This window comes from Crocodylus siamensis, chromosome 1 (assembly GCF_052110815.1).
Source record: "Crocodylus siamensis isolate JL-2025a chromosome 1, ASM5211081v1, whole genome shotgun sequence".
NCBI lineage: Eukaryota > Metazoa > Chordata > Crocodylia > Crocodylidae > Crocodylus > Crocodylus siamensis.
In genome coordinates this window covers 150,143,027-150,168,483 of record NC_143395.1, presented here as the reverse complement: position 1 = coordinate 150,168,483, position 25,457 = coordinate 150,143,027, and the positions used below count along the sequence as shown (strand labels likewise).

General features: G+C 43.5%; 1 protein-coding gene across 3 annotated transcripts in view; it reads right to left on the bottom strand.

The window, feature by feature from the left end:
• The window catches only part of CRIM1 (cysteine rich transmembrane BMP regulator 1), a 396,377-nt gene that overhangs the window by 204,428 nt on the left and 166,492 nt on the right, over positions 1-25,457 (bottom strand). For all 3 annotated transcript variants that reach the window (XM_090045237.1, XM_090045229.1, XM_090045246.1), the window contains one exon: positions 12,252-12,372. In XM_090045237.1, coding sequence (XP_089901363.1) covers positions 12,252-12,372 — 121 coding nt within the window. The remainder of the gene's footprint in view (positions 1-12,251; positions 12,373-25,457) is intronic.

Here is a 25,457-nt window from a genome sequence, read left to right as displayed (position 1 = left end):
ATCTTGACTGTTGATCTGAATATATCAAGAGACATCAAATCCACCACTTGCCTTTGTTAATCATCACCATCACTGGTAAAAATCTGTGCTGTGTTAACAGCTTTCTCTGCTAAATTAAATACTCCTGTTTAAAAAAAATTTACCGGGTATCTTCTCTTTGTGAAGCTATTTCTTCATCAAGCCAACACTGGGTTTTGTTTTTCACAAGTTAAACAGATTGAGCCCTTTCACCTCACATTTTCTCCAGCCTTTAAATATTTTTGAGGCTCCTCTTTGCATCCTCTCTAATTTTTCTACATCCTTTCTTGACACAAGGCCTGTGATGCAGGATTGTCTCACCAATGCTATACACAGAGGTAAAATTAACTCCATGCTCCTACTCAGCAAGCCCATTAATACAGTTGAAGTTCACATTAGCCCTTTGCACTAAGAGCTCATATTGCTTTTCCTAAGATTTTTTCAAGAACTGCTTTTGAGGATACAGTCTACCATTTAAGTATGATCCACATTCTTTTTTCTTAGGTATATGGCATTGCATTTGGCTGTATTAAAAAGCATTTGTGTGAACGGCAAATCAATTTAAACACTCAAAAGCACTTTGTGTAATTAACATTTTTCATTATTACTTATCTTTCCAATCTGTGTGTCGTCATCATTTTTTTAAAAATCAGCAGTGATTTATTAATTACTTCCACATATTTAAAAAGTGCTCTCAAGCCCTTTCTATTATGGTTCCTAGGGCTCTGCGAAGCTTCAGTCACCGATTTGATTCGGCAGAGATTTGGCCTGATTTGCCGGTTGAATCTCCGAATCGAATCAGGAGACCCTTTAATCTCTCCAAATTGAATTAGAACCCTCCAAATCGATTTGGAGAGGTTCGATGATTCAGACACAGACACACCTTTAAACATTTTTTCTACATACCTCAAAGTACCAGCCAGCTTGTGAATGCTGAGGCAGATGGAGTGTCCCACAGAAGTGTGACAGGGGTCCCCAGCACACTCAAAGGCGAAGCCAGAAGTGGACCAGAAGCACTTCTGGTCCACATTCAGGTCCACCACAGAGTGCACGGGGGACTCTCCCCCGACCCAGCAACTGGCACCTGCTCGGTCTGGGGGGGCACCTAGGGTTCCCCCACAGCCTATCTCCGAGCCGGGAGGGTGCGGGGGGTACCCCACGAACTCGGCAGTGGACCCGGAAGTGGACCGAAAATACCTCCAGTCCACTTCTGGGTCCACCATTGAGCATGTGGGGGGCCCTCCCCCGCGCTCCTGTAGGATGCTCCATCCACAACACCACTATAGCATTCATGAGCTGTGCCCGGTACCTCGAAGTATGTAGAAAAAAACATTTAAAACTGTGTCTATAGCAGATTTGCTGATTCTCTGAATCAGTACAGAATCTTCATATTCGGTTTTGGCCAAATCGAATCAGGACAGTGATCTCAATCAATGAATGGAATCACTGTCCACCAATTGGGGCCGAATCCAAATCTGAATCAAATACCCATGCCCATTTCGCACACCCCTAACGGTTCTCTATTAGCAACAGTTTTTAAAGATCAGTCAGACTACCAATTTTTAATCCATTTATGGCATACTATATTAATGTTTTATAGTGTTAAATTTTTGAAAAATGCCTTTTTAAAATGTCTAATTATATTACAGTTACCTTGGTTAACCAACCTTTAGGGGACATACGGACATTTGGGGTAGTTAGGGGAAGGATAGATTGAGTTTAAAATGGCCACACGATCTAAGGTAAGTTTAGATGGCGGACCTATGGGAGGGGAGGGGAGTTGTGGGGGGCAAGCAAGGTCCACAGGGGTGTTGATGTGGTCTGGGAGGGTTTGGTGGGATCAGGGGGGTTAGTGGGGTCTGGAGGAATTGGGGGGTTGGCAGGACTGGACAGGTGTTCTGATCCTGCCAGAGAAGGAGCAGAGTACTGAAAAGGTTGATCAGTAACCAGAGAAGAGAAAGAATTATGCTCTTGTCACTGTTTTAGAGAGGCAACTCTAAAACAAATCATTGCACAATGGTTAATAAAATATTTTTTTCAAACAATGAAGTCATATGATGAATAGGAACCAATTCTTCCAATAGCAAAAAATAGGAAAAAAATCTCTGCACGTACAACACAAAGAAAATACCACAACTACAACTTGTCAATGTTTTGGTGACATCACTTGGGCAGAAAAAAACAGAACAAAACTTATTTGCAAAAATCAAAACCTTCTCTTAGGAAATACTGATTTTGATTAAATTTTGCTTAGAAAAACTGGGAGAAAAAGTATATCTAGAGCAAAATAATTCAGTTCTACATTCTGAAATTTATTTTCCTTTAGAAATTATATAAAAATAATAGAAGTGGAAATTGATTCATTTTATTTTTCAAACAAACAGCTATATGCATAATCATTGACATCTAACAAGTAATATACTCCCTGTAAAAAAGTCTGAGATGGAAAGCTACCATTTCAAAAATTTCTTGGGGGTGAAATCTGTACTTTTTTTTCCTTCTTAAATGCAGAGAGATGGACTAAGACAACATTCAAAGAAGGGTAAGTTTTATACCTTGGATATACCACAGAAAAACCAACAGCTGCTCTGAAGTACAGCTATAGGATTCTGCAAAGGCAGGTGACATTCAAATGTTGGCACACATGATGGCAAGCCTTGTGCAGGTAGGTCTCAATGTACCTAGAGTCTGCAAAGCAAAGGGTTTTAACAACAGTACCAACTTATAATCAGTGAAGCATCTAATGTAAATGCAAATATAAAAATATCCACTGTTGTTAAAGCTAACTTTCCACTGCAAAAGTAGATATCTATCCTTTTAAATGATACATGTATTTGTAGTCCTGCTATGTCACTTGATCTTATTCCTGTCACCTGTCCAGGGCAAAGTACTCCCCCCATCAAAGGAATCTTTGGGAAGCTGCAGAGGGACCAATGATTCTTGTTTTGACAGTATAACATTTAATGTTCATTTATTCATTTTCACTTTATTTCCATTTGGTATGTATGGACTTTCTCTTAAATTGCCTGTATAAAGGGAACATAAAGAAAAGCCAAGATGCATCAAGTTCTTGTTTCTAATCCCACCCTCAGTGAATTAAACTTAATAGTCAAGCACCCCACACCTATATAGAACCCTTCTAAAGGATTTGCAAGACTAGAAGAACTATTCCCAACTGGCAATACCTTCTATCTCACAATGAAAAAATATATCAATTAAATCTACTCCCTTTTGAGTGAAATATTTGGAAATCTAAGACAAGTGGTTTATTTCAGGGTACAAGGGCTGAAGCAACCTTTTATTTTAATGTTAACTCATACCATAATTGTCCACCATGTGTCTAATGCTTCATTACAAAAATCTACCTGGCACTATGCACCAACTTTCCAAACATTTTCCCACTCACCGAATCGTTGTCTGCCATTCACACACACACACACATTATTTTTAGCCATAGTGGAAGGCTAATTCAGATCTGGTCAATCATGTATGCACACCACACTTCAGTTAAGGCTACACATCAGGAAATCAAAGCAAAAATAACTACATTTAGTTATTTTATTTGAAATGCAAAATGAGTTGACAATTGCTAAAGATACTTTTAAGGATAATATGTTTTAGGTCTGTTCCATCCCATTTCCTGAAATAGACTCACAGGGCTCCTGATTCCCAAAATAGCATATAATTCCATACCTTTTCTGACCAGTTGGAAACAAACATGCAAGACAGAAGTCTCTCTCCTCCCACTTAATTGACTCAACATCTGCCAAGTCAGTGATTTAAATTCATCTATCGATCCATTCCCGAAGTTTAGTACTCCAGGTGCTCTTTAACTGTACTGCCACTGAGCCTGCATTAATTGACATGCTCCTGCTAAAATAAATTATAGTTCTTGAAAGAAAAGTCTATATTTCTTAATACATACTATGTTTTAAGAAAGCAAAAGTAGTAAATTGTTTATTTCATGAAAATAGTACCAGATTTTGTGAAATTTCTAAAAAACTGAAATCTATATTAGGTCATGTCTTTATGACGTTTTCATACAATGATAAAGGTTGGGGAGGTTCAGGCTCCCAAAAATGTCTGAATTGGAAGAGTTATACATTTTGTAATTTTCCACAGGATTTAAGCCTTCAGAAAAGACACACAGAGGTTAATTTTAACAAAACAATTTAAGAAAAAGATTTGGCCTGTTCCTTATGACCCCAATTCAACAAACCAAAAATATGTTTACAAGTCTATCTCTGTGTTGAGTCCCACTGACCTTAGTGCAAGCTAAGCATACATTTTTGTTGCATCAAGGCTTATAACTATATTCATCTTTGCTACAGAGCAGTGGTACTCAACCTTTTGGCCCCATAGGCCAGATGAGTGCTACAGGGCTGGTTCATAGGTTAGACCAAGTCTTGAATGCAGGATTGGGGCTGCGGGTTCAGCACTGCTACCTCCATGCCCGGCGCACTGGGATTGGGCCCCAGGGGCCTGATGCTGCCTCTTCCTGTTCTCTTGCACTGGGATTGAGACCTGAGGGCCTGGTGCTGCCCCTTCCCAGCCCCCCACATTGAAACTGGGCTCTGGCAGCCAGCACTGCCCTAATGTGCTGAGATTGGGCCCTGGGACCAGGCACCACCTTTGCCCAGCCCTGCACACTGGGATAGTGCACCTGATCTAGTGCACAGGGCTGGAGGCTCCCCTTGGTTCTGAAAATTTAGCAGCAGGGAACTGGTGCCACCTGTTCCCTGCCACCAAATATCTGGACCCACAAGGGGCCTCACAGGCCAGAAGACACTGCACCATGGCCAGATTTGGTCCATGGACTGGGGGGTTGAGCACTCCTGCTATAGAAGGATGACAGTCCCAGTCCATCTTTTTTGATTCCATCTAAAAGAACTTCTATACTTTGTCGTTACCTCCCTAGTTTCACTACCCAGACAGGCTCCGTAACCTCTGGAATACTGCTTCCCTAAATACAGCTTTATGGGGATCTGACACCAGCTACCTCTGATGTACTACACTTCAGCACAACAGTGTTAGTACAATGGACAGATGCATTTTTCTGGGATTGGCCTCACTCTAGCAAATTTCACTTCTCAGGGTCCCCCCTTTTTACATTTAAATGGTGCAAATATGAACCACTGGTGGCTTAATACTCAAACTGCACTATAGTTTCAACGTAGTAGCATGCACAACTAATTTCATTTGAGGTGCCTGATGATAACTAGTAAATTGTCTTAATAAGCAACATAAAATCCAGAACCCACTGCTCAATCCCAATTAGCTAAACCAGGCACTTGGCTGATAGGCAACTGGCTGAAATTTTGCCCTAACCTAGATGTGGAGCTTCTTATGTGCTCCTTCATAGAATCTTATATACAACACCCCTACTCCCAAGGTAAGGGTGTAAAATCTATCTGTAAAAGAAGGAAGGAAGGTTAATGAAACAGGAATCCACACATCATACTGGGCCAAAATCTGCAATTATAAAATTGAAAGTCCAGATTACATTCAGAGTTCAAAAGTTTACTCATGTGTGTGAATAACAGAGGGAAAAACTGACCCTTCCTGTACATGTTGAGATGTGCGGGAGGAAAATATCAGTGAGGGAACAGGGAAACATTCACTGAACAATGAAGAAAGATATAATGTATTTAAAATGCAACATTTAAAAAGAATGTGTTTTAAGCATGGCTAATAAAATCTAGTTAAAATAATGAATACATTTCTACTGAAATGATTAGTTATTTCTTAACTTAGGTAGACAATGCAGCTACATTACATCTAGTTTTCCTTTTCATTTCTGCTTGCATAAATTACTTAAAACTTCTTAGACTTTTTTAACTTTTTTTTTTTCATTTTCTTGATATCAACTGAACCAGGTACTACATAGCAACAATAGCACATGACCATGTAAGTAAAGATGCATATTTAACACATGGACCTAAAGGACAGGAGCCTGAGATTCTCTGTTCCTTTAAGAGGGGAAGCAGCCCAGCTAGGGAGCACTGCAGGGTAGACAGGGAACAGCAGTTGCCAGAGCAACAGGGCTACTGAGGCAATTTGCCTGGGCTGGCTGCTGTCAGCTGACAGGATGTAGGCAGGGTTTTGGCAGCATATAAGCCCAAGGCTGGGGCTAGCAGAGGAGTCTCTCTCTGGCTGCCACAGGGGAAGGAGCTACTGCCTAGGAGAGCCACCCAGGCATGCTGCGCTGACTCTTTGCTGCCTGTAGGAATGCTGAGGCTTGGAGAGCTCACAAGAAACGTATGCTGGGAGAGAAGGCTTGCCCTCTTAGAGGAATAGAGGGCTGCTTTCTATGTTGTAGTTTATGTTACAGTCCAGGGGCTGATGATTTATGTTACTGTTTTACTGGTGGTTTAGGATGAGGCTGAAAGGCGAGGTAAGGAGGCCTCATTAATGCCCAGGGGGCTTATGACTGCCTTGAGCCTTGCTGGGGGCAGGTTCAAACAGAGGAGCCAGGGGCCCAAACTGGAGAGGGCACAGCCACTGAGGGGCCAGGGGGCCAGGAGACAGGGACCTGGTGACTAGAAGGGACATAAGCCAGGTCCGATTCAGTGGGCCTAGGCTAGAAGGCCTAATGAAATTAAAGGCGGAGAGGCCAAGGAGGCTGAAGCCCCAACAGAGAGAATGACATACCGGTAACACCCATAAGGCATTGGGCATGGTAAAGGGAAGGATTTCGAGCCACTCAATTAGTTCACAAGGCTTCAGGTGCCCTGCCAGGCACAGCTGACTACACAGGCCCAGCCAGGGGCCTGCTACCAGTGAGAACTAGGGTGCTGGGGACCTTAGTGGAGTCCCCTAGTGGGGACCCTTTGTGGGCTACACAAAGGTCTATGGGCAGCCTCCTTATTAATTTATATTTCCATCAAGGCATGGCAGAAGAGGCAGGAGAGCATCCTTGGGGCAAAAAAAAGGCTCAGTTCGGCTCCGGAGCGGTGAGAGACGCGCAGGTGAAGCCCGCTGCGCCCCTGCTCCCCCGAAGCCCCCCAGACACCCCCTCAGCAGCCGCAGAGCCCCCGCCGACCCCCAGCACAGCAGGAGGTAAGCAGGCTCGTGGTGGGAAGGGGTTAACTCCTCGCTTCCTGGGAGGAGGCCGCTGCCTGGTGCCGGCCGGGTCAAGCCACCGCCAGGCCCCTATTTGGCCCAGCCCCCCAGGGAGCCCCACGACCGGAGCCGCGTGAACAGCCTGCGTAAACAGGCGCTCGAGTTAGCGCAGAGTTCGCGCAGGGGAGGCCGCGGGAGGGCACGAGACCCTGCCTGCGACCCCCCAGAGTAGTCATCCCCAGCTGTAGCCAGCCTACCAGAGGCATGACACGGATGGGCACACGCCGCACCCCAAGAGTCCCCTCGGGCTCTGCAGCCCCCCCATCAGACACCTCAGAGACGGCCACCCAGATGGAGCGCATGGTTCCGGGCTCCACGCAGATGGAGCCCCTGGCTCTTGGCTGCGGGGGCTGCCTGTCCCTTTTTCAGGATCTGGGGCCCGGGAGCATGGCTACCTCCCCTTGCGGGGTCTGCTCCCTACTGGGGTCTCTGGCGCGCCAGCTGGAGGAGCTCCAAGCCACAGTCCAGAGACTGCGTGCCATCAGGGACTGCGAGCAGGAGATAGACTCCTACTGCCAGGCCCTTCTCCCCCGGGAGCCGCAGGGGAGAGCACCGTCTCCCTCCATGACTAAGGAGGACTCTGGGACCTCCCACTCTGCCCAGTCACAGGCATGGACCAAGGTGGTCAAGGGCCCCAAGGCCCACCGCACCAAGGCCCCTCCCTTGCCGGAATTTAGCAACAGGTTTGCACCTCTTGCAGCCCCAGAAGCCAGCTCCCGCAGGCAACCCAGGCTCAACCGCAGCTACTGGCCCCGCTCTCCCCAAGTCAAAGCGAAAGGTGTTTGTTGTGGGAGACTCCATCCTGCGGGGCACTGAGGGGGCAATCTGCCGCCCCGACCCCTTAGCCCGGGAAGTCTGCTGCTTCCTGGGGGCCCGCATCCGAGACATTGCGGAGAGGATCCCGCAGCTCCTCCAGCCCACAAACCACTACCCCATGCTCCTTATTCACGTAGGCACGAATGACACGGCTCGGAGCACCCCCAGCCAGGTCATGAGGCGCTACAAGGAGTTGGGAGCGGAGCTTAGGGGTCTGGGAGCTCAGGTGGTGTTTTCGTCGATCCTCCCAGTCTCAGGCTATGGGCTGAGGAGGGAGAGGAGGATCCACGCAGTGAACCAAAGACTGCGGAGCTGGTGTCATCAGGAAGGCTTTGGCTTCCATGACCAGAGCCCGCTCTTTGGCAAGAGAGGCAGTGAGCTGCTGGGAAGAGATGGCCTCCACCTCTCTCCCCTGGGAAGGAGGCTCTTCTCAGCCAGGCTGGCTGAAGTGCTCCACCAGGTTTAAAACTAAGCCCGCTGGGGGATGGGGGAACGACTGCCACCGCTGGCCCACTGAGCGACCCTTGCAAAGCCAGCAGACCAAGGCACTTAAGGGAGTCCACCCCTGCCCCAGCCCTGGCACAATCTGTGGGCAAGGCAAGAGCCCCTAAGGGCACACTTGCTGTCTCTACACTAATGCCAGGAGCCTGGGTAACAAGCAGGAGGAGCTTGTCCTCCTGCTCAGTGCAAAGAATTATGATGTCATTGGGATAACGGAGACCTGGTGGGACTCCACCCATGACTGGACCACGGGGATAGAGGGCTATACCCTGTACGGGAGGGATCGTGTTGACAAAAGGGGCAGGGGTGTAGCTCTCTGTGTGAAGGAAAGCTACATGTCCCTGCAAGTTGATGCTGGCAACCGGCATGGACAGCTAGAGACCCTCTGGGTAAAAATTCGTGGGAAAAACGGCACAGGGGACACAACAGTGGGAGTCTACTACAGACCTCCCACTCAAAGTCCTGAGCTTGACCAGGAGTTCGCCCAGGAACTGACTGAGGCCGCTTGCTCCAGGACCTTGGTTGTCATGGGTGACTTCAATTACCCGGACATCTCCTGGGAAGATCACTCAGCAAAATCTGAGCGGTCGCAAAGCTTTCTCTCGTGCGTGGATGACCTCTACCTGACTCAAGAAGTCTATGGGCCAACGAGAGGCAAAGCGCTGCTCGACCTGGTACTGGCTATGGGGGACGACCTAATCGGCGACCTAGTGATCGATGGGAAGCTGGGTGACAGCGAGCACGAGCTGATCACCTTCACCATCCGCCGTAAAGCTGGCAAGTCAGTCAGCAACACAGAAGTCCTTGACTTCAGAAAAGCCGACTTTGACAAGCTCAAGAGGCTTGTCGGTCAGGCCCTCAGGGACCGTGACCCCAGGGAGATGGGAGTTCAAGAAGAGTGGTTGCTTCTCAAGGAAGCGATCCTCAATGCACAAGCTAAATCTATTCCAACACGGAAGAAAGGCAGCAAGAAGGCACAGCAGCCCTCCTGGCTCTCTAGGGACCTAGCGGACCTCCTGCGGCTAAAAAGGAAAGCCTACAAAGGATGGAGGATGGGATTCACCTCCAAGGAGGATTATTCTGCGCTGGTTCAGTCCTGCAGGGAGCAAACCAGGAAAGCCAAGGCTGCAACTGAACTCCAACTAGCTTCAAGCATTAAGGACAACAAAAAGTCCTTTTTCAGATATGTGGGGAGCCGGAGGAAAAGCAAGGGCAAACTTGGACCCCTGCTAAACCAGATGGGGCAACTGACAACTGACGCCCAGGAAAAAGCCAAACTATTAAATAGGTACTTTGTGTCAGTCTTTCATCAGTCCTGTGGGACGCCCATGCCTGCTATGGGACAGGGAGATCCGGGTGATGGGGATCCCCTACCCTCCATAAATGCTGACCTCGTGAAGGAACACCTTGAGAAGCTAGACACCTTCAAGTCAGCCAGCCCTGACAATCTGCACCCCAGGGTACTCAAGGAGCTAGCGAGCATCATAGCCCAGCCCCTGGCACGGATCTTTGAAAGCTCCTGGCGCTCTGGTGTAGTGCCCGAAGACTGGAAGAAGGCCAATGTGGTGCCGATCTTCAAGAAAGGGAGGAGAGTGGATCCGGCTAACTACAGGCCCATTAGCCTGACTTCTATCTGGGGGGAGATCTTAGAAAAGTCTATTAAGGAGGCCATCCTTGATGGACTGGCCCAGGCTAACATCCTAAGGGATAGCCAGCACGGGTTTGTGGCGGGTAGGTCTTGTTTGACCAATCTCATTTCCTTCTACGGCCAGGTGACCTATCACCTGGACGAGGGAGAAGAGGTTGATGTCATATATCTTGACTTCAAAAAAGCCTTTGATCTGTAATCCCACGATCACCTGTTGGCCAAACTGGCTGGTTGTGGCCTTGGCTCCACCACGATCCGCTGGCTGGGAAACTGGCTCCGTGGTCGGACCCAGAGGGTTGTAATCAATGGCAGTCACTCATCGTGGTGCCCTGTGACCAGTGGGGTCCCTCAAGGCTCTGAGCTGGGACCCATACTGTTCAACATCTTCATTAACGATGTGGACATTGGAGTCAGGAGTGGACTGGCCAAGTTCGCCGATGACACCAAACTTTGGGGCAAAGCATCCACGCCAGAAGATAGGCGGGTGATCCAGGCTGACCTGGACAAGCTCAGCAAATGGGCAGACGAGAACCTCATGGTGTTTAACACCGAAAAATGCAAGGTTCTCCACCTTGGGAGGAAAAACCTGCAGCATCCTTATAGGCTCGGCAGTGCTATGTTGGATAGCACTACAAAAGAAAGATACTTGGGGGTCATCATTGACCACAAGATGAACATGAGCCTCCAATGCGATGCCCTGGCTAGCAAAGTGACCAAAATGCTGGCTTGCATCCATAGATGCTTCTCAAGCAAATCCCGGGACATCATTCTCCCCTTGTACTTGGCCTTGGTGAGGCCGCAGCTGGAGTACTACGTCCAGTTTTGGGCTCCACAATTCAAAAAGGATGTGGAGAAGCTTGAGAGAGTCCAGAGGAGAGCCACGCGGATGATCAGAGGTCAGGAAAACAGATCTTACGATGACAGGCTGAGAGCCATGGGACTCTTTAGCCTGGAAAAGCGCAGGCTCAGGGGTGATCTGATGGCCACCTATAAGTTTATCAGGGGTGACCACCAGGATCTGGGGGAACATCTGTTCACCAGAGCGCCCCAAGGGATGACGAGGTCGAACGGTCACAAACTCCTGCAAGACCGTTTCAGGCTGGACATAAGAAAGAATTTCTTTACTGTCCGAGCCCCCAAGGTCTGGAACAGCCTTCCAGCGGAGGTGGTTCAAGCACCTACATTGAACACCTTCAAGAGTAAACTGGATGCTTATCTTGCTGGGATCCTATGACCCCAGCTGACTTCCTCCCCTTTGGGCAGGGGGCTGGACTCGATCTCCCGAGGTCCCTTCCAGCCCTAATGTCTATGAAATCTATGAAAGACTTTGGTGGACTTGGCTTGCTACTGGAAATCCTTTCTGTTTTGGTCTTAATTTTTTACAGCGTCTATCTAAGCTTTTCTGGCTCAAAGCAATGTGTGCTCACATTGACATACTATGGACCTGCATTTTAGATGAATCTTTTTTGGTACTGCAAGTTAATATAACTTGCTACTAACAATAATATTTTTGTACAGGGCTCCACAAAACTACCCAACTTTTAAATGACTTCTTTGTTCTGAAGTGTTTTAATCATATAAAGGTCATAAAGTACACCTATTATTTGAACAGTTCTGGGAGGAAACTTCTACTTTCACAGAGCTCTTGAAAACCTCCCTCTGATGGTCTATCTTTGGGTATGGGCACAAATATTTTCTTTTTCTTTAACCGGGTAGGATTTATTCTTTGGTACCATCTTTGCGAATGCCCTAAACAACTTCTTCATTGTCAGATCAAATAACTTCAACCGTTTCATAAAATGATTTGCATTTGGTCAACCAAACTGTGATTACCTATCTGAGTACACTTCCTACCTAATTTGACAATTATGAATATTCGCGAAATACCTAAGAAGAATTTTGTTTCAGAGACTTCACTGGACTTAGAAGTTTATGAAGCTGATGATTTAAAATTGTAACGAATATCATCTGAATACTAAATATATGTATACGGTGGTTGCCACTGTATTATTCATTAGCAAATGAATCTGGCTATTACAGATAGTTTCAGTATCTATGTTTAGAATATCAAATTTAATACCACACACAGTACAACAAAGTGAGACATAGAAAAAGAATTTTTAACAAATCAAAAGCAGACACAAACCTTGTAGGCAGAGTACAGCAACCATCAGCAGTCAGCCTGACTTGGGTTTCATAGCTATCCAGGGGGCAAACGACTTCCTGAACAGGAGGGCATTCCACTGTGCTGCAATCCACGCTGAAAACTGAAGAATGAGGAGGGGAAAAAAAGAAGCAAATGAGAACTCTCTCTCTATGTTTTAGAAAGCATCAAGGAAAAGAAACAATTAGAGCTAACATTCACTCGTTTTATCTGGGTCAGAAAAGGCTCCTCATAAATAGCACTACAAAACAATCCTAACATCATAGGAAATTAGGGCTGGAAACTACCACAAGGTCAGGTAGTCTAGATCCCTGCTCAAACCAGAAACAACCCTGACTCACCACAGCCGCATATCTAATTTGGTTTTGAGAATTTGCAGATTTGGCAATTCTATAGTTTCTCTAGGTATCTGTTCTGATCCTTTGAGTTAAAAAAAAGTTCTTCCAAATCTCCAACCTAAAATTCCTCCACTGCAGCTTCAAGCCACTGTTCCTAGTTCTGTCCCTTATGGCCACAGGCAATATTCTTTCCCTATTGTCTTTATAAGTCTCCCTTGGGGTATCTGACAATTTATCAGAATCATCACTCATTCTTCTCTCTTCCATACTAAATAACTCTATGTCTTTCAGCCTTTCCTCATAAGTCATGCTTCCCAGGCTTTAATATTTTTTGTCGCTCTCCATTGGACTCTTTCCAATCTGTTCATAACCTTGGGAGCATGGCACCCAAAACTGGATACACAGTACTGCAATTTAGTGGTGCCAGAGTGGAAGAAACACTTCTCTTTATCTGTAAGCAACAATCCTGTTACTATAATCTAGCATGCTGTTGGCTCCTCTTTTACAACAAGAGCACACTGCTGGCTCATATCCAATATTATATTCTAACAGTATTCTAACAAACTTTTGTTGCAATTTTAGAACCAAGAACTAACTGAACAAATTTAAGTCATTGAAAATTTCATAAAGCCATCCAACCTAATTTATAAAGTTATTCATTAAATCTCAGCCATGACTTTCAGCCAAAAGGAAAATGATAATTACATTAATGAGCATAAGCAGTAAGGTATTGAGAATACTGACACTGGGTAGGGACATTATACCAGTTTATGTGCAAGTGACTGGAAAACAGTTCAAATCTGTAACACAACATTAGTTCAGTTCACATAAAACCTAGATGGATGTAGTATCAGACTTAACTGATTTAGGTTAAGTCAGTTTACTGAACTTCTGTCCCAGATCCCCTCCAAATTCAAGTTAATTCAGTCTCCCAGCATCCCAGGATAGTTTGCACCTCCCCTACAAATACCCCCTGCCCCCCACAGGTTGGCATATTAGCCTTGACCCCAGCTGTCTGTTTCAGCTGAGCAGAACGGTGTGCTCTAGTGCCCTTTGGTTTCTGGCCTGGGCCACTGAAGGCATGTGGCTGCATTTCCAGAATCAAAAGTGAATGCCTGTTTACTTGCTTAAACAGTTTGATCTACACAGTTTACACTAACTTGCAAAGACTGCATCGATTCAGCCTCGGACTTTTTGACTGTCTGTACTTAGCCGAAAAGCAAATACCTTAGATTGCTGGAATATCAACGAACTTTCTATAAATAGATTTTTCTAACAATATTTGTTTTAAAAACACAACAAAAGAAAAAATGAACATAATAATCCTATTTTTCCTAATAAAAATGAAGTTTATATTTTAAAAATTTAAATGTTTGTAGTTTCAGCAGCGATATGGTTTAGATCTATGCTTGGAATAAATTAATAGACATCACTAGCTGCATTTTTGTCTGTTTTATCAAGTTGTGTTATACAGGGTTATACACTCAGCCCAGGGGAAAGAGCAGGCTAATAAATCTTAGAACAGTAATAATCTGCAATATCCCAAAGGACAAAGAGGGATAATTGGCTTCTTTTTAGGAAGTATCTAAGGACATGAAATTTTAGATGAAACCTTACTAAAATTAATAAATTATACTCAAGCAGCTGAATGTGGTTTTATCTTACTTAACCCTAAATACATATAGTATAGTAGAATGAACAAAATTTTATGAGTAAAAATGACATAAAGCAATAAAAAGAATTATTGATAAAATGTGTTTGCTTTAACTTTAAATAACTAATGAAGTTTTCTGAAAAACTGCTACCAATATTGTCTTCCACATGATCAGAAAAAATTCTGAGCTTAAGCACTACATTTACAAAATGCCCACTATTTTTGGATGCCTCAGTTTCTGTAGTCCTGCTTTATACAGAAACTTGAAATTAATTCTGATTAATTTCACTGTGATGCAGTTCCTAAGTATTTCAAGAGAAAAAAATCAAACCCAGAAATTGCAGCAATCAAGTTCAGTGGACTCTTAAAAATGTTGCTGCATGTGACCTGCCTCTGGCCCTACCTGATGTATGAATATCAAGGATTAGAATTCAGTAATTCCTGCCTTCAAGTCTATAGATTACAGCAGGGGTTTTCAACCTTTTTTAACAAGTGTACCCCTTCTTTCTCAGTTTCTGCTCATGTACCCCTTTTATATTTTTTTTCTTGTTTTTAATGTTACCAATTATGTGATACAAGGCAGGCTACACTAATTAACATTAAATGCAGTATTAATATATGCATTACATATATACATATATCATAGGGGCGAGGGGGAAAAGATTGAGGCCCCTACAGTGAGGGAGGGAGTGGGGCTAGGGCTACGCCAGGTTCTTCCCAGCAGGGGGTTGGGCCAGGCTGCATTTGAAGCAGGCAATGGCGCTGGAAGCGGGGCTATTGGAGGGGCTGCAACCACTCAAATTCACTATAGCCCCCCCAAGCTCTCCACCCAGCAATGCCACCACCACCCGCCCCAAGCACAGCCTGGCCCAACACCCCTGCTGGGAACACTGCCTTAGCCCCAGCCCATAGCGGTAGCCCGCCCTCACCCCACATGCAGATCCGGAGCACACACCATCCTGGGGGTGTGCGTAGTGGCAGGAGCCGCCCCATCCCTGCCATGCATGGTTCAGTCCCACACCCCACTCCACCTGGGCAGCCCCTGCTCCAACCCCACTGCCTCCTGCACCACTGGGGCCTTGAGCTGCTCCCCCCTCACCCTTTCCCTCACAACAGACTTTCCAGCCAGACCTGGCTGCTCCTCTGGACCCAGTGCAGGGTTGCACTCCTGGCCACCTGCATGCTGCACTGCAGCTGTGTGCAAGCACACAGCATTTATCAACCACATTATTGGCCATATCAGTCAAAAAACCCAATTGCCAATACAGTTAATTTTCCTTATATTGGTGCCGATCCAATATGGGACCAAAGATCTAATTTTTCTCATTCATTTTGCATACTCCATACGACATTTTTAAGTACTCCTAGGGGTATGCATATCCCCAGTTGACAACCACTGGTTTAGAGCCCTAACTTGGAAGGTATTATCTTGCAAGAAAATTCAGATGGGGAACAAAGGGAAGCAGATGCTTCAAGACGCTACAAATAACCAGCAAAGCAATCAATCATGTACAAGCACAAACCAATTCAAGGTATCTGTCAAAAAAATTAAATCCAGCTTATGGGGCTATATAAGGACATCTCTAAAATGTTGAGAAATTCTGAATTTAAATGAAAAACTTTACTAATCTATATTTAATAATATAGACACCAGATTAACTTATAAGTAGTTTACATTAACATTTGCATATCATATTAAAAATAAATAAATAAATAAATAAATAAAAATCAAACACTAAGATTTCTATCAGTTTTTTTACAAAATAGGAATGGCTTCAACATTAGGAATATCTTATTTTGAAAAAGCAGATTCGCTATTGCTTTCAAATCATGTTTTAGGTGTTCTATGAAAGCATGTATATTTTCCATGGAAAAAAATGAGATGCCAGGATCATCCAATATGATCTTAAAATTAACCAGCTAGAATGTCTCACAATTGCTAATGGAAAATGACAGATATTTCTGTTAAGGCAAACAACAACCAGTGTCCAATACTTCGAGTATTAGTTTGAGCCATTTCAACCCCCCGACCATGATCTAAGACCCTCAAAAATTCTGCAGAGTGGTAAGGAGTGAACTGCCGTTGAAGGCTCAGATCGAGCGAAAACATTTTTTTCTTCTAGAACTTTGTTTCTCATGCTATTAAGTGAAGACCAATGGCATTATAGAATTCTAGAATTAAGTACAAATAGTGTCATGAAATCTTAGGATTGGAAGAGATTTCAAGGGTTATCTAGTCCAATTCCTTGCACAATTATAGGATGCATTATTCCCATGCTACTCCACACAAATGCCTATCCAGCCTCAACTTAGAAACCTTAAATCAAGGAGATGCCACAACTTCCCTGGACGGCTTGTGCCACCATACTGCTCTGACAATAAGGAAGGTTTTTCTGATGCATAATCCTAATTTGCTTTGCTCCAGTATAAAGCCATGGCTCCATGTCCTCCCCTCCTCAGCCAGGGAGAACAATTGTTCTCTCCCTTCTTTATAGCAGCTTTTCAAATATCTGAAAACTGCTATCATTCACTTGCTTAATTTCCTTTTCACCAACATAAACATACTGAATTCTTTTAATTTTTCTCATGTACCTTGCATTTCAACCCTTTATTATTTTTGTTGCTTGCTTCTGGATATCTTCCAAATCCTTCACATCCTTCTTACATTACACAGCCAAGAACCATACACAATATTTTAGCTGCAGTCTTTCCAGCACTGTGTAGAGTGATACTATTACCTCCTGTGTCTTATATAAAGTACTCATGTTACTGCACGCTACACTTGTATGTTTTTGTTTTATTTATTTTTTGCACCTGTATCATAGGGTTGCCTTAAATTGAATCTTTATCCCAACCCCCTCATACTGCTAAGCAATGCTGATAAGCTACTTATCTGCCGTTTTGCATTTATGCATTTGGCTTTCTTTCCTAGGTTTAACACCTTGCATACGTCTTTGCTGAATTGTCTGGTACTTAGTTCTCTAGTCTATCAAGAACTTTTTGAAACTCACTCTTATTCTTCGAAGTGTTTGCAGGAGTGGATAAGCAAGCTGGGGGGAAGGATTTCATGGATTTCATAGACATCAGGGCTGGAAGGGACCTCGGGAGATCGAGTCCAGCCCCCTGCCCAAAGGGCAGGAAGTCAGCTGGGGTCATAGGATCCCAGCAAGATAAGCATCCAATTTACTCTTGAAGATGTTCAATGTAGGTGCCTGAACCACTTCTGATGGCAGGCTGTTCCAGACCTTGGGGGCTCGGACAGTAAAGAAATTCTTCCTTATGTCCAGCCTGAAACGGTCTTGCAGGAGTTTGTGACAGTTCGACCTAGTCATCCCTTGGGGCGCTCTGGTGAACAGACGTTCCCCCAGATCCTGGTGGTCACCCCTGATAAACTTACAGGTGGCCATCAGATCACCCCTGAGCCTGCGCTTTTCCAGGCTAAAGAGTCCCATGGCTCTCAGCCTGTCATCGTAAGATCTGTTTTCCTGACCTCTGATCATCCGCGTGGCTCTCCTCTGGACTCTCTCAAGCTTCTCCACATCCTTTTTGAATTGTGGAGCCCAAAACTGGACGCAGTACTCCAGCTGCGGCCTCACCAAGGCCGAGTACAAGGGGAGAATGATGTCCCGGGATTTGCTCGAGAAGCATCTATGGATGCAAGCCAGCGTTTTTGTCGCTTTGTTAGCCGCAGCATCGCATTGCAGGCTCATGTTCATCTTGTGGTCAATGATGACCCCCAAGTCTCTTTCTTCTGTAGTGCTATCCAACGTAGCACTGCCGAGCCTATAAGGATGCTGCAGGTTTTTCCTCCCAAGGTGGAGAACCTTGCATTTTTCGGTGTTAAACACCATGAGGTTCTCGTCTGCCCATTTGCTGAGCTTGTCCAGGTCAGCCTGGATCACCTGCCTATCTTCTGGCATGAATCCTTTGCCCCAAAGTTTGGTGTCATCGGCAAACTTGGCCAGTCCACTCCTGACTCCAATGTCCACAATGACAATTTTCAGGACCCAGGCAATTGGACAAAGGGATTTCACTGCTAAGATTTTAGATCTAAATAGAGGTGCACCAATATATTGGTCGACATCATATCAGCACCGATAAAAGGAAAACTGATATTACTGGCAATCAGCTTTTTTGGGCTGATGTGGCCAATAATGTTGCTGATAAATGCTGCATGCGATGGGAACGATCATCCAACACCTACTACCCAGCAAACACAACAGGTTTATTAAAAAGTAAACTGACTTTACTCCACAGTAAAATTAGAGTGATTACAGGAAAAAAACAGCTTAAATCTGCATATATCAGTTAAATCCTGGGTAACGCTATCCTCAGAAAGTGAGGAGCATTATACAGAGCATTATAAAGTATACAAGAATACTGGACATGTGTCCATTCCCTCAGTTTCACCTGAGTGTAGAAATTTGCACAACGCAAAACTCTCTCACACCACCTAGCTATCACTCACTGTAACAGCACTGACTGTGGACAGCCTACTTGGGAGAGCCTTATGCATCCAACACCCTACCACAGAATAAGATCTGGAGATAAACTATTTTATAATAGTTATATTATGTGTCTGCAAGCTAAGACAGTTTTATTTAAGCAAGAAAAATAAAAAGCAAAAGCAAATATAAAGGAAAATCACTGACCTATAATTCTATTTCTCTTAAAAGTTTTAAAGAAATTTTGGTTTCCTGGATTTGTCTTTGAGCCTACGACCAGCTAAATTCTGAACAGCATGATTTTCAAACAGCTGGCTTACAAGTCATCCCTTATCACCTGCCATCTTTCATGGGTGACCTTAAAATACTCCCATCTCATCCTGAAAATACAGGAGGCTAAATTCCCAAAACAAGCCAAACCATAGCATCATTTTGAAGCTGACAGTGCAAAACCAAAATCAGCATACAAAACACAAATCAGTTCAATATAAATAACTTCCAAATTCTTAAAGGAGATAAGCTGGTACCTCAGAATACTATCAAAATGAAGGCTACAAAGAAGCAGAATTACAGGTTGGTAGTTTTCCCTTTCATAAAGCTACCATCTACTATGATTCTTACCCCAGAGAATAAAAAGCTTGAGACGCCCCTAAAAATGCAAGTAAAATAAAAAGATAAGTGAACTATAACAAAATGCAATCTGAGTATTTGCCAAAAAAGTAGTACCCTCTTTTCAATAAGAAAAAGAGAATGCTGCTCCTTCAGGTGTGCCCAGGGCCACAGCAATTTGAGCTGGGATGGAGCAACCTCAGCCTTGCAGGGAGCCCAGGGGGTCAGCCCTCAAATCCGGGTTGTGGTATCAGGGCGGCCTGGGGCACGAGGGTGCTATAGTGCAGGGCTAGGCTGCGTGCAGCTCCCACACTATAACAGCCTTGTGCCCCAGCCAACCCTGGTCACAGTCCAAACATGCATATGAACACATAATTACTTCGCTATAGGACGCTATGGGTATAAATGAGGAGGTAGATCATGATGATGAAAGTGCAAGTAGCGCTTTCCAACACTCTCAATCCAGAAGTCCTGCTGCTGCTGCTGCTTCTATAACATCAGTATCACAAAGGGTTGCCCAATCAACATCCTCACGTAACCAAATATTGCAACCACCTGTATACAAAAAGACTCTCAATAGCTTAATTTGTAACAGCTGAAGATCTGGAAAAAATTAATCAAGCTCTTTCAAGACCAATATATTCTTCTGGGACGCCACTTTCAGTAACTTAAAATGCATACTGGCAGGAAGCTTTTAAATTACCAAGACCATCATACAATTTGCCCAGCAGACATTCCTTGAGCAAGCCTCTTTTAGAGTCAGAATGTGAACATGTAATGCAATCTGTGCAAGGAAAACTCAACGAAGCTCTGTGTCTTGCAGTACTTGCAGATGGATGGACAAATGTGCAGGGAGAAGGAATCATAAACTTTGTGATAACACCTCAACCTTTTTTTTTTTTTTTTTTTTTATACGGAAGCATTGAAACAGGAGAGAACAGGCATACTGCAGAGTATATCAGTAGTAAAATATGTGAAGTCCTACAGAAGATTGGGAATGGTAAAGCATTTGCTTTGCTGACTGACAATGCAAGTAACATGAAAGCAGCATGGGGGATAATAATGGATAAATATCAACATATTACTGCAATAAGATGTGCATCCCCTGGGCTAAATTTGCTTCTTAATGACATCATGAAGTTGCACACTCTGCAAAAGATCTATAGAAGAGGAGAAGGAGTTATAAAACATGTAAAAGCTACTCATATTGTAGCTGTAGTGTTTAAAAAGAAGCAGGAGGAAAAGAATGCAAATAATAAAATAGTGACACTCAAACTCTGTAGTAAAACTAGATGGGATGGAGTGGTGATCTCATTTGAAAGTTTGCTAAAAAACAAATAAGCTCTTCAAGAAACAGTAATAATTAAAGATCTTAAAAGTACCCAGAAGTGTAAGGAACACTGTACTTGATGAGGATGTCTTCTGGGTTCAGCTGCAGAACTCCCTGAAGATTCTAAAGCCATTTTCTTCAGCAGTCACTGCATCTGAATCAGACAGTGCACTTTTGACAGACATTCCTTATCAAATGGCCCAGATAAAATCAACTGTTTTGAGAATCTAAGTGCATCTCTGCTTATAAGTACAGAAGAAAGAAAAGTAAAAGACTTTATTAACAGACGGGAAGAATTTTGTTGCCAATCAATTCACAATGCTGTAAATCTCTTGGATCCAAGATTCAAAGGCAGATAGTGATGACAGCACTGCTACTGCATTTGACTGGATTACAAAACAAGCAACACAGGACTTAATGTTGGAAAGGTACCTTTCAAATGTTGCAGAATACAGACCATCTTCAGGTATTTGGTCCAGGAATGGAGCCTAGGACTCTGCCAAGCATAACCCTCCTGCAACATGGTGGCAAGGCCTCTGCAAAACACAGTCTCTGACTCCTCTTGCTTCTCGCCTGCTTCAGAGTCCTCCATTTTCTGCAGCATGTGGAAGAAACTGGCCTATGTTTGGAAATATTTGCACCAAATCAAGAAAAAGAACTAGCATGTGAAAGAATAGAGAAACTTGTCTCAGTCTGGGCAAACCTTCAGTTTTCAGAAGTCCATGAAGATGATAAAAATGAAGGATCTGAAGGATCAGAAGAATCAGAAGCAGCAGAAACTGCTGATAGTGATAGCTCAGAAAACTAGACTGATTAGACAAAGTTTCTTGTAGCAATATTTGTATTCAATGAGTTTGTTTTTTTTCTTTTATTCTCAGCTTTTTTCTAAAAATGAGTACTTTCTGTATCTGCTTGACACTGTGTGGAGGAGACTAAATCCAGAATACATGATAACTTTCTTTGTTTTACTACGTTGATGGTTTCTTCTGTTTTCAACTTTAATTTTTGTCTGCTTCTCAAACTGGCAAAAACTAAGAGATGCTAGGTTCTTTAGCGTTCATACGTTTTGTGTTATTAAAGTAGCAAAGTGAATTTAGATCTGTAAAGGATGCTAAGAAAATAAATACTGAAAATATTTCAATTTTCCTGCATATTTCTGTTCCGCCTCCTCGCCCCCTTCCCCCCTCCCCCCCAAAAAGAGAGGGGGAAAAAAGTTTTTTTCCATAGCTTCAAATTTATGGAAATTTTACATCTCTAATCCCTACAAAGTTATGTTATCACCTCAGAAACTTACAATATTATAAGCTACTCATCTGACAATTTCTTTTACATGCTTTTCTCTAACATACATGCTTTATATGTGTATATGCACACATATTACACATGCAGCACATCATATATAAGTTTTTTTAACCAAAAACACTTACTAGTGTGTATCATTTCTCTCCCCACAAATTATGAGAACAAACATGTAACAAATGTCACTCTCACATTTAAGACACCTATAGAAAATGCTCAAATACTAAGGTAGTAAGACTAGACTAGCATACCAAGCTCAAGCGATCTTGAAAGTTTATTTTTGATTTGGAAAACCACTTACCAACAAGTGAATGCTTTAAACCAGTAGTTTTGAAACTTCCTGAAGTCACAGAACACCTAACCCTGGCTCTGCAGGCTGTGAGAGCTGATGTGGAGCCAAGTGACCTGGCCCAGCAAGGGTGGTGCAGTACCTCGCAGCCCACTCTGCCAGTACCCCCAATCTCTAATGACTTATTGTGGAACCCCAAGGTACTGAGGAACACAGTTTTGAAAACCACTGCTTTATACAGATAGCTGGCATTGCAGATGACAAACTGGTCCAAATAACCAATCAGCTGACACGGACCATCTGACACTTCTTAAAGTAAACTCTGCAAGATACTTATGTTATGTTTATGGCTGCTATTTTACTGGAGAGACAATGGATTTAATTTATCTCCCCCCTCGCCACAAAGTTACAAGATGCTGAAGACTCAGAGTTCTCTTCCTAGAGGAGTACTGACATTGTCTGAAAGTTTTAAACCTGTGACTAGTGTTTCATGGGAGCCACAAAGACTATGTTGAGAATGAACTGAAGCATTATATCCTAACCATCTCTCCTTTGGAGGTAGATTATTTAGGACAGTCAGGCACATTATAATTCTTTCCACGCTGAGAGGAACAGAAATTCAGAAATGAGAAACAAAAATAAAGGCATGAAAAAGCTCTACGTAATGGAAGACCTTCAAGTGAGATTGCTTAGATAAAAGACAAAAGACGAGGATATATATATATATATATGCGTCTAAAACACAAGGAGGGCAGTGTTGAATGAAAAGGATTGGCATACATAAGATCCAGATTCAACATTTTATTCCATCATAAGATCTATTGTGTAATCCTGGGTAAACTGCTTTGTGTTTTAGTTGCCCATCTGTGTAAAAGGAAAAGTATTACTTCTGACTCTTTGTTCTCCTGTTTGTTTTTGCTGTAGTCTTTTGGGGTCAACAACTGTCAGTAACTACACAACAGGGCATTATTCTTGCCATATGTCACAATGCTAACAGAGAACAACTCAGACTTTAAAGGCTATAAGGAACCATTCTGATAATTTAGTTTGACCGAAAAATGATAAATAATATAGAAAAGATCATCAGGCACACAATAATTACCTTTTTCACAAAAGGATAAAATGAGAGTAACAATAATTAAAATTGTTAAAAGAAAAAAAACTCTTAGGCCAACATTAAGTTAACCTGTAAAACTCATTTCTACCAGAATAAAAACCAAAAAATATGTAAGATTCAAGAAAAGATTATAGTCAATATGAAGGTATCCATAGTTATGCTAAATAAAATTTAAAAACAGAAGGAAAGATCTAACTTCATGTTTCAGCACATAAACCAAGAATTAATTAATATATTTCATAGACATTAGGGCTGGAAGGGACCTCAGAAGATCATCAAGTCCAGCCCCCTGCAAGGGGCAGGATGTCCGTTAGGGTCAAAGGATCCCAGCAAGATAAGCGTCCAAACGTTTCTTAAGAGAGTCCAGAGTAGGTGGTTGCACCACCTCTGGAGGGAGTCTATTCCAGGTCTTGGACAGTAAAGAAGTTTTTCCTTATGTCTGGCCTAAAATGGTCTTGAAGGAGTTTATGACTGTTGGACCTTGTCATCCCTTGGGGAGCTCTGGTGAACAGGCATTCCTCCAGATCCTGATGCACACCACTTATATACTTATAGGCTGCCACCAGGTTACCCTTGAGCCTCAGCTTTTCCAGGCTGAAGAGTCCCATGGCTATTAGCCTCTCTTCATAAGGTCTGTGCTCTTGCCCTCTGATCATGCTCATGGGTCTCCTCTGGACTTTCTCTAATAATTGACAGGAGTTAAAATGACATTTCTGCTATGAGCAGATTGACCACTGGGTGGTTTCTTGCTTTCTCTTCTAAAGCTTCTGGGCACTAAAAGGCATTTATACACATACTTTTTCACGCTGTGATGTGCCACGTTGCTTGCAGTTGTATAAGTGGCGAAATGCACGTCAACACCGAGAAAATGGCAGCAGTGAGCTTTTGAACTAAAACACCTTTGATGTCGACCACCACCATTCTCTGCATGCTGATGCGCATTTCACAGCTTATACAACTGCATGCATCACAGTGCCCGGTGCTGCAGCACATACCTATGTAAAAATGCCCTAAGAGACAGGATGCCAGATTCAAGGGGTCAGTGCCACGAGCTGCCAGCTATTTGAAAAATATCACAGATTGCTTAAAGAAATCAGGTTCCATTAACAAGATTCCAGCTAACACCATACTGGCTACATGGACATTACATCTTTGTACAGTAAAATAACCCATGAGGACAGATTACAAGCCAAAAAGAACATATCCCCAATGAGGACACTGCTTCTCCTTCTATCACACACCCTTGCTTTGCCCTCTGCATTTCCAATTTGGAGACTCCCTGTACCTACAAACAAATAGCACCACCACGGGCACAAGTATGGCTTCCCAGTATACAAACGTACTTATGACAGATCTTGAAGTCCAGTTCTTCTACAGCTGCCCTCTTATCCCCCTGGTATACCTAAGGTACATTGATGATGTTTTCATTGTATTGACACGTGGGATGGAATCTTTATAGAAATTTCACCAAGACTTTATACATTTCCAGCCCTCCATAAAACTAACTCTGGAATACTCCAGCCAGCAGATTCATTTTGAAGACACCTCCATGAAAGTTTGCAATGGCCATATTGTCACCACTGTACTGTATCAGGAACCAATACACTATTACAACTACCTCCATGCCAGCAGCTCTCATCTTAAACACACTCGTCTCATCGTCTACTGCCAAACTCTACATTACAACTGTATCTGCTCTGATCCCGCCAACCAGGATGGACACCTTGAGGATCTGGAACATGAATTCCTACAATTACAATATAATCCCAAACCAGTAGCCACTCAACTAAATCAGACTCAGACCTCACACCAATCTGCTACAATATCAACCTGAAAATGAGAACAACAGAATACCTCCAGATGCTACCTACAGACCTCAGCTTGAACAACTGAAACACATGATTAGGGACCCTTCAACTCTTCTGGAAAAAGATAACCATCTCAAGGTAGTCATGGGAGACGATTCTGTCTTGGTTTATAGGCAGCCTCCCAACCTCAAACAGCATCCCTCAAGCAACAGATTAGCTACCTCCCATTTACACTGAGGTACTGGGTCTTTAAGTGGACTCAGATGCCTACTGTGCCATCAGTATGGATTGCATTATTG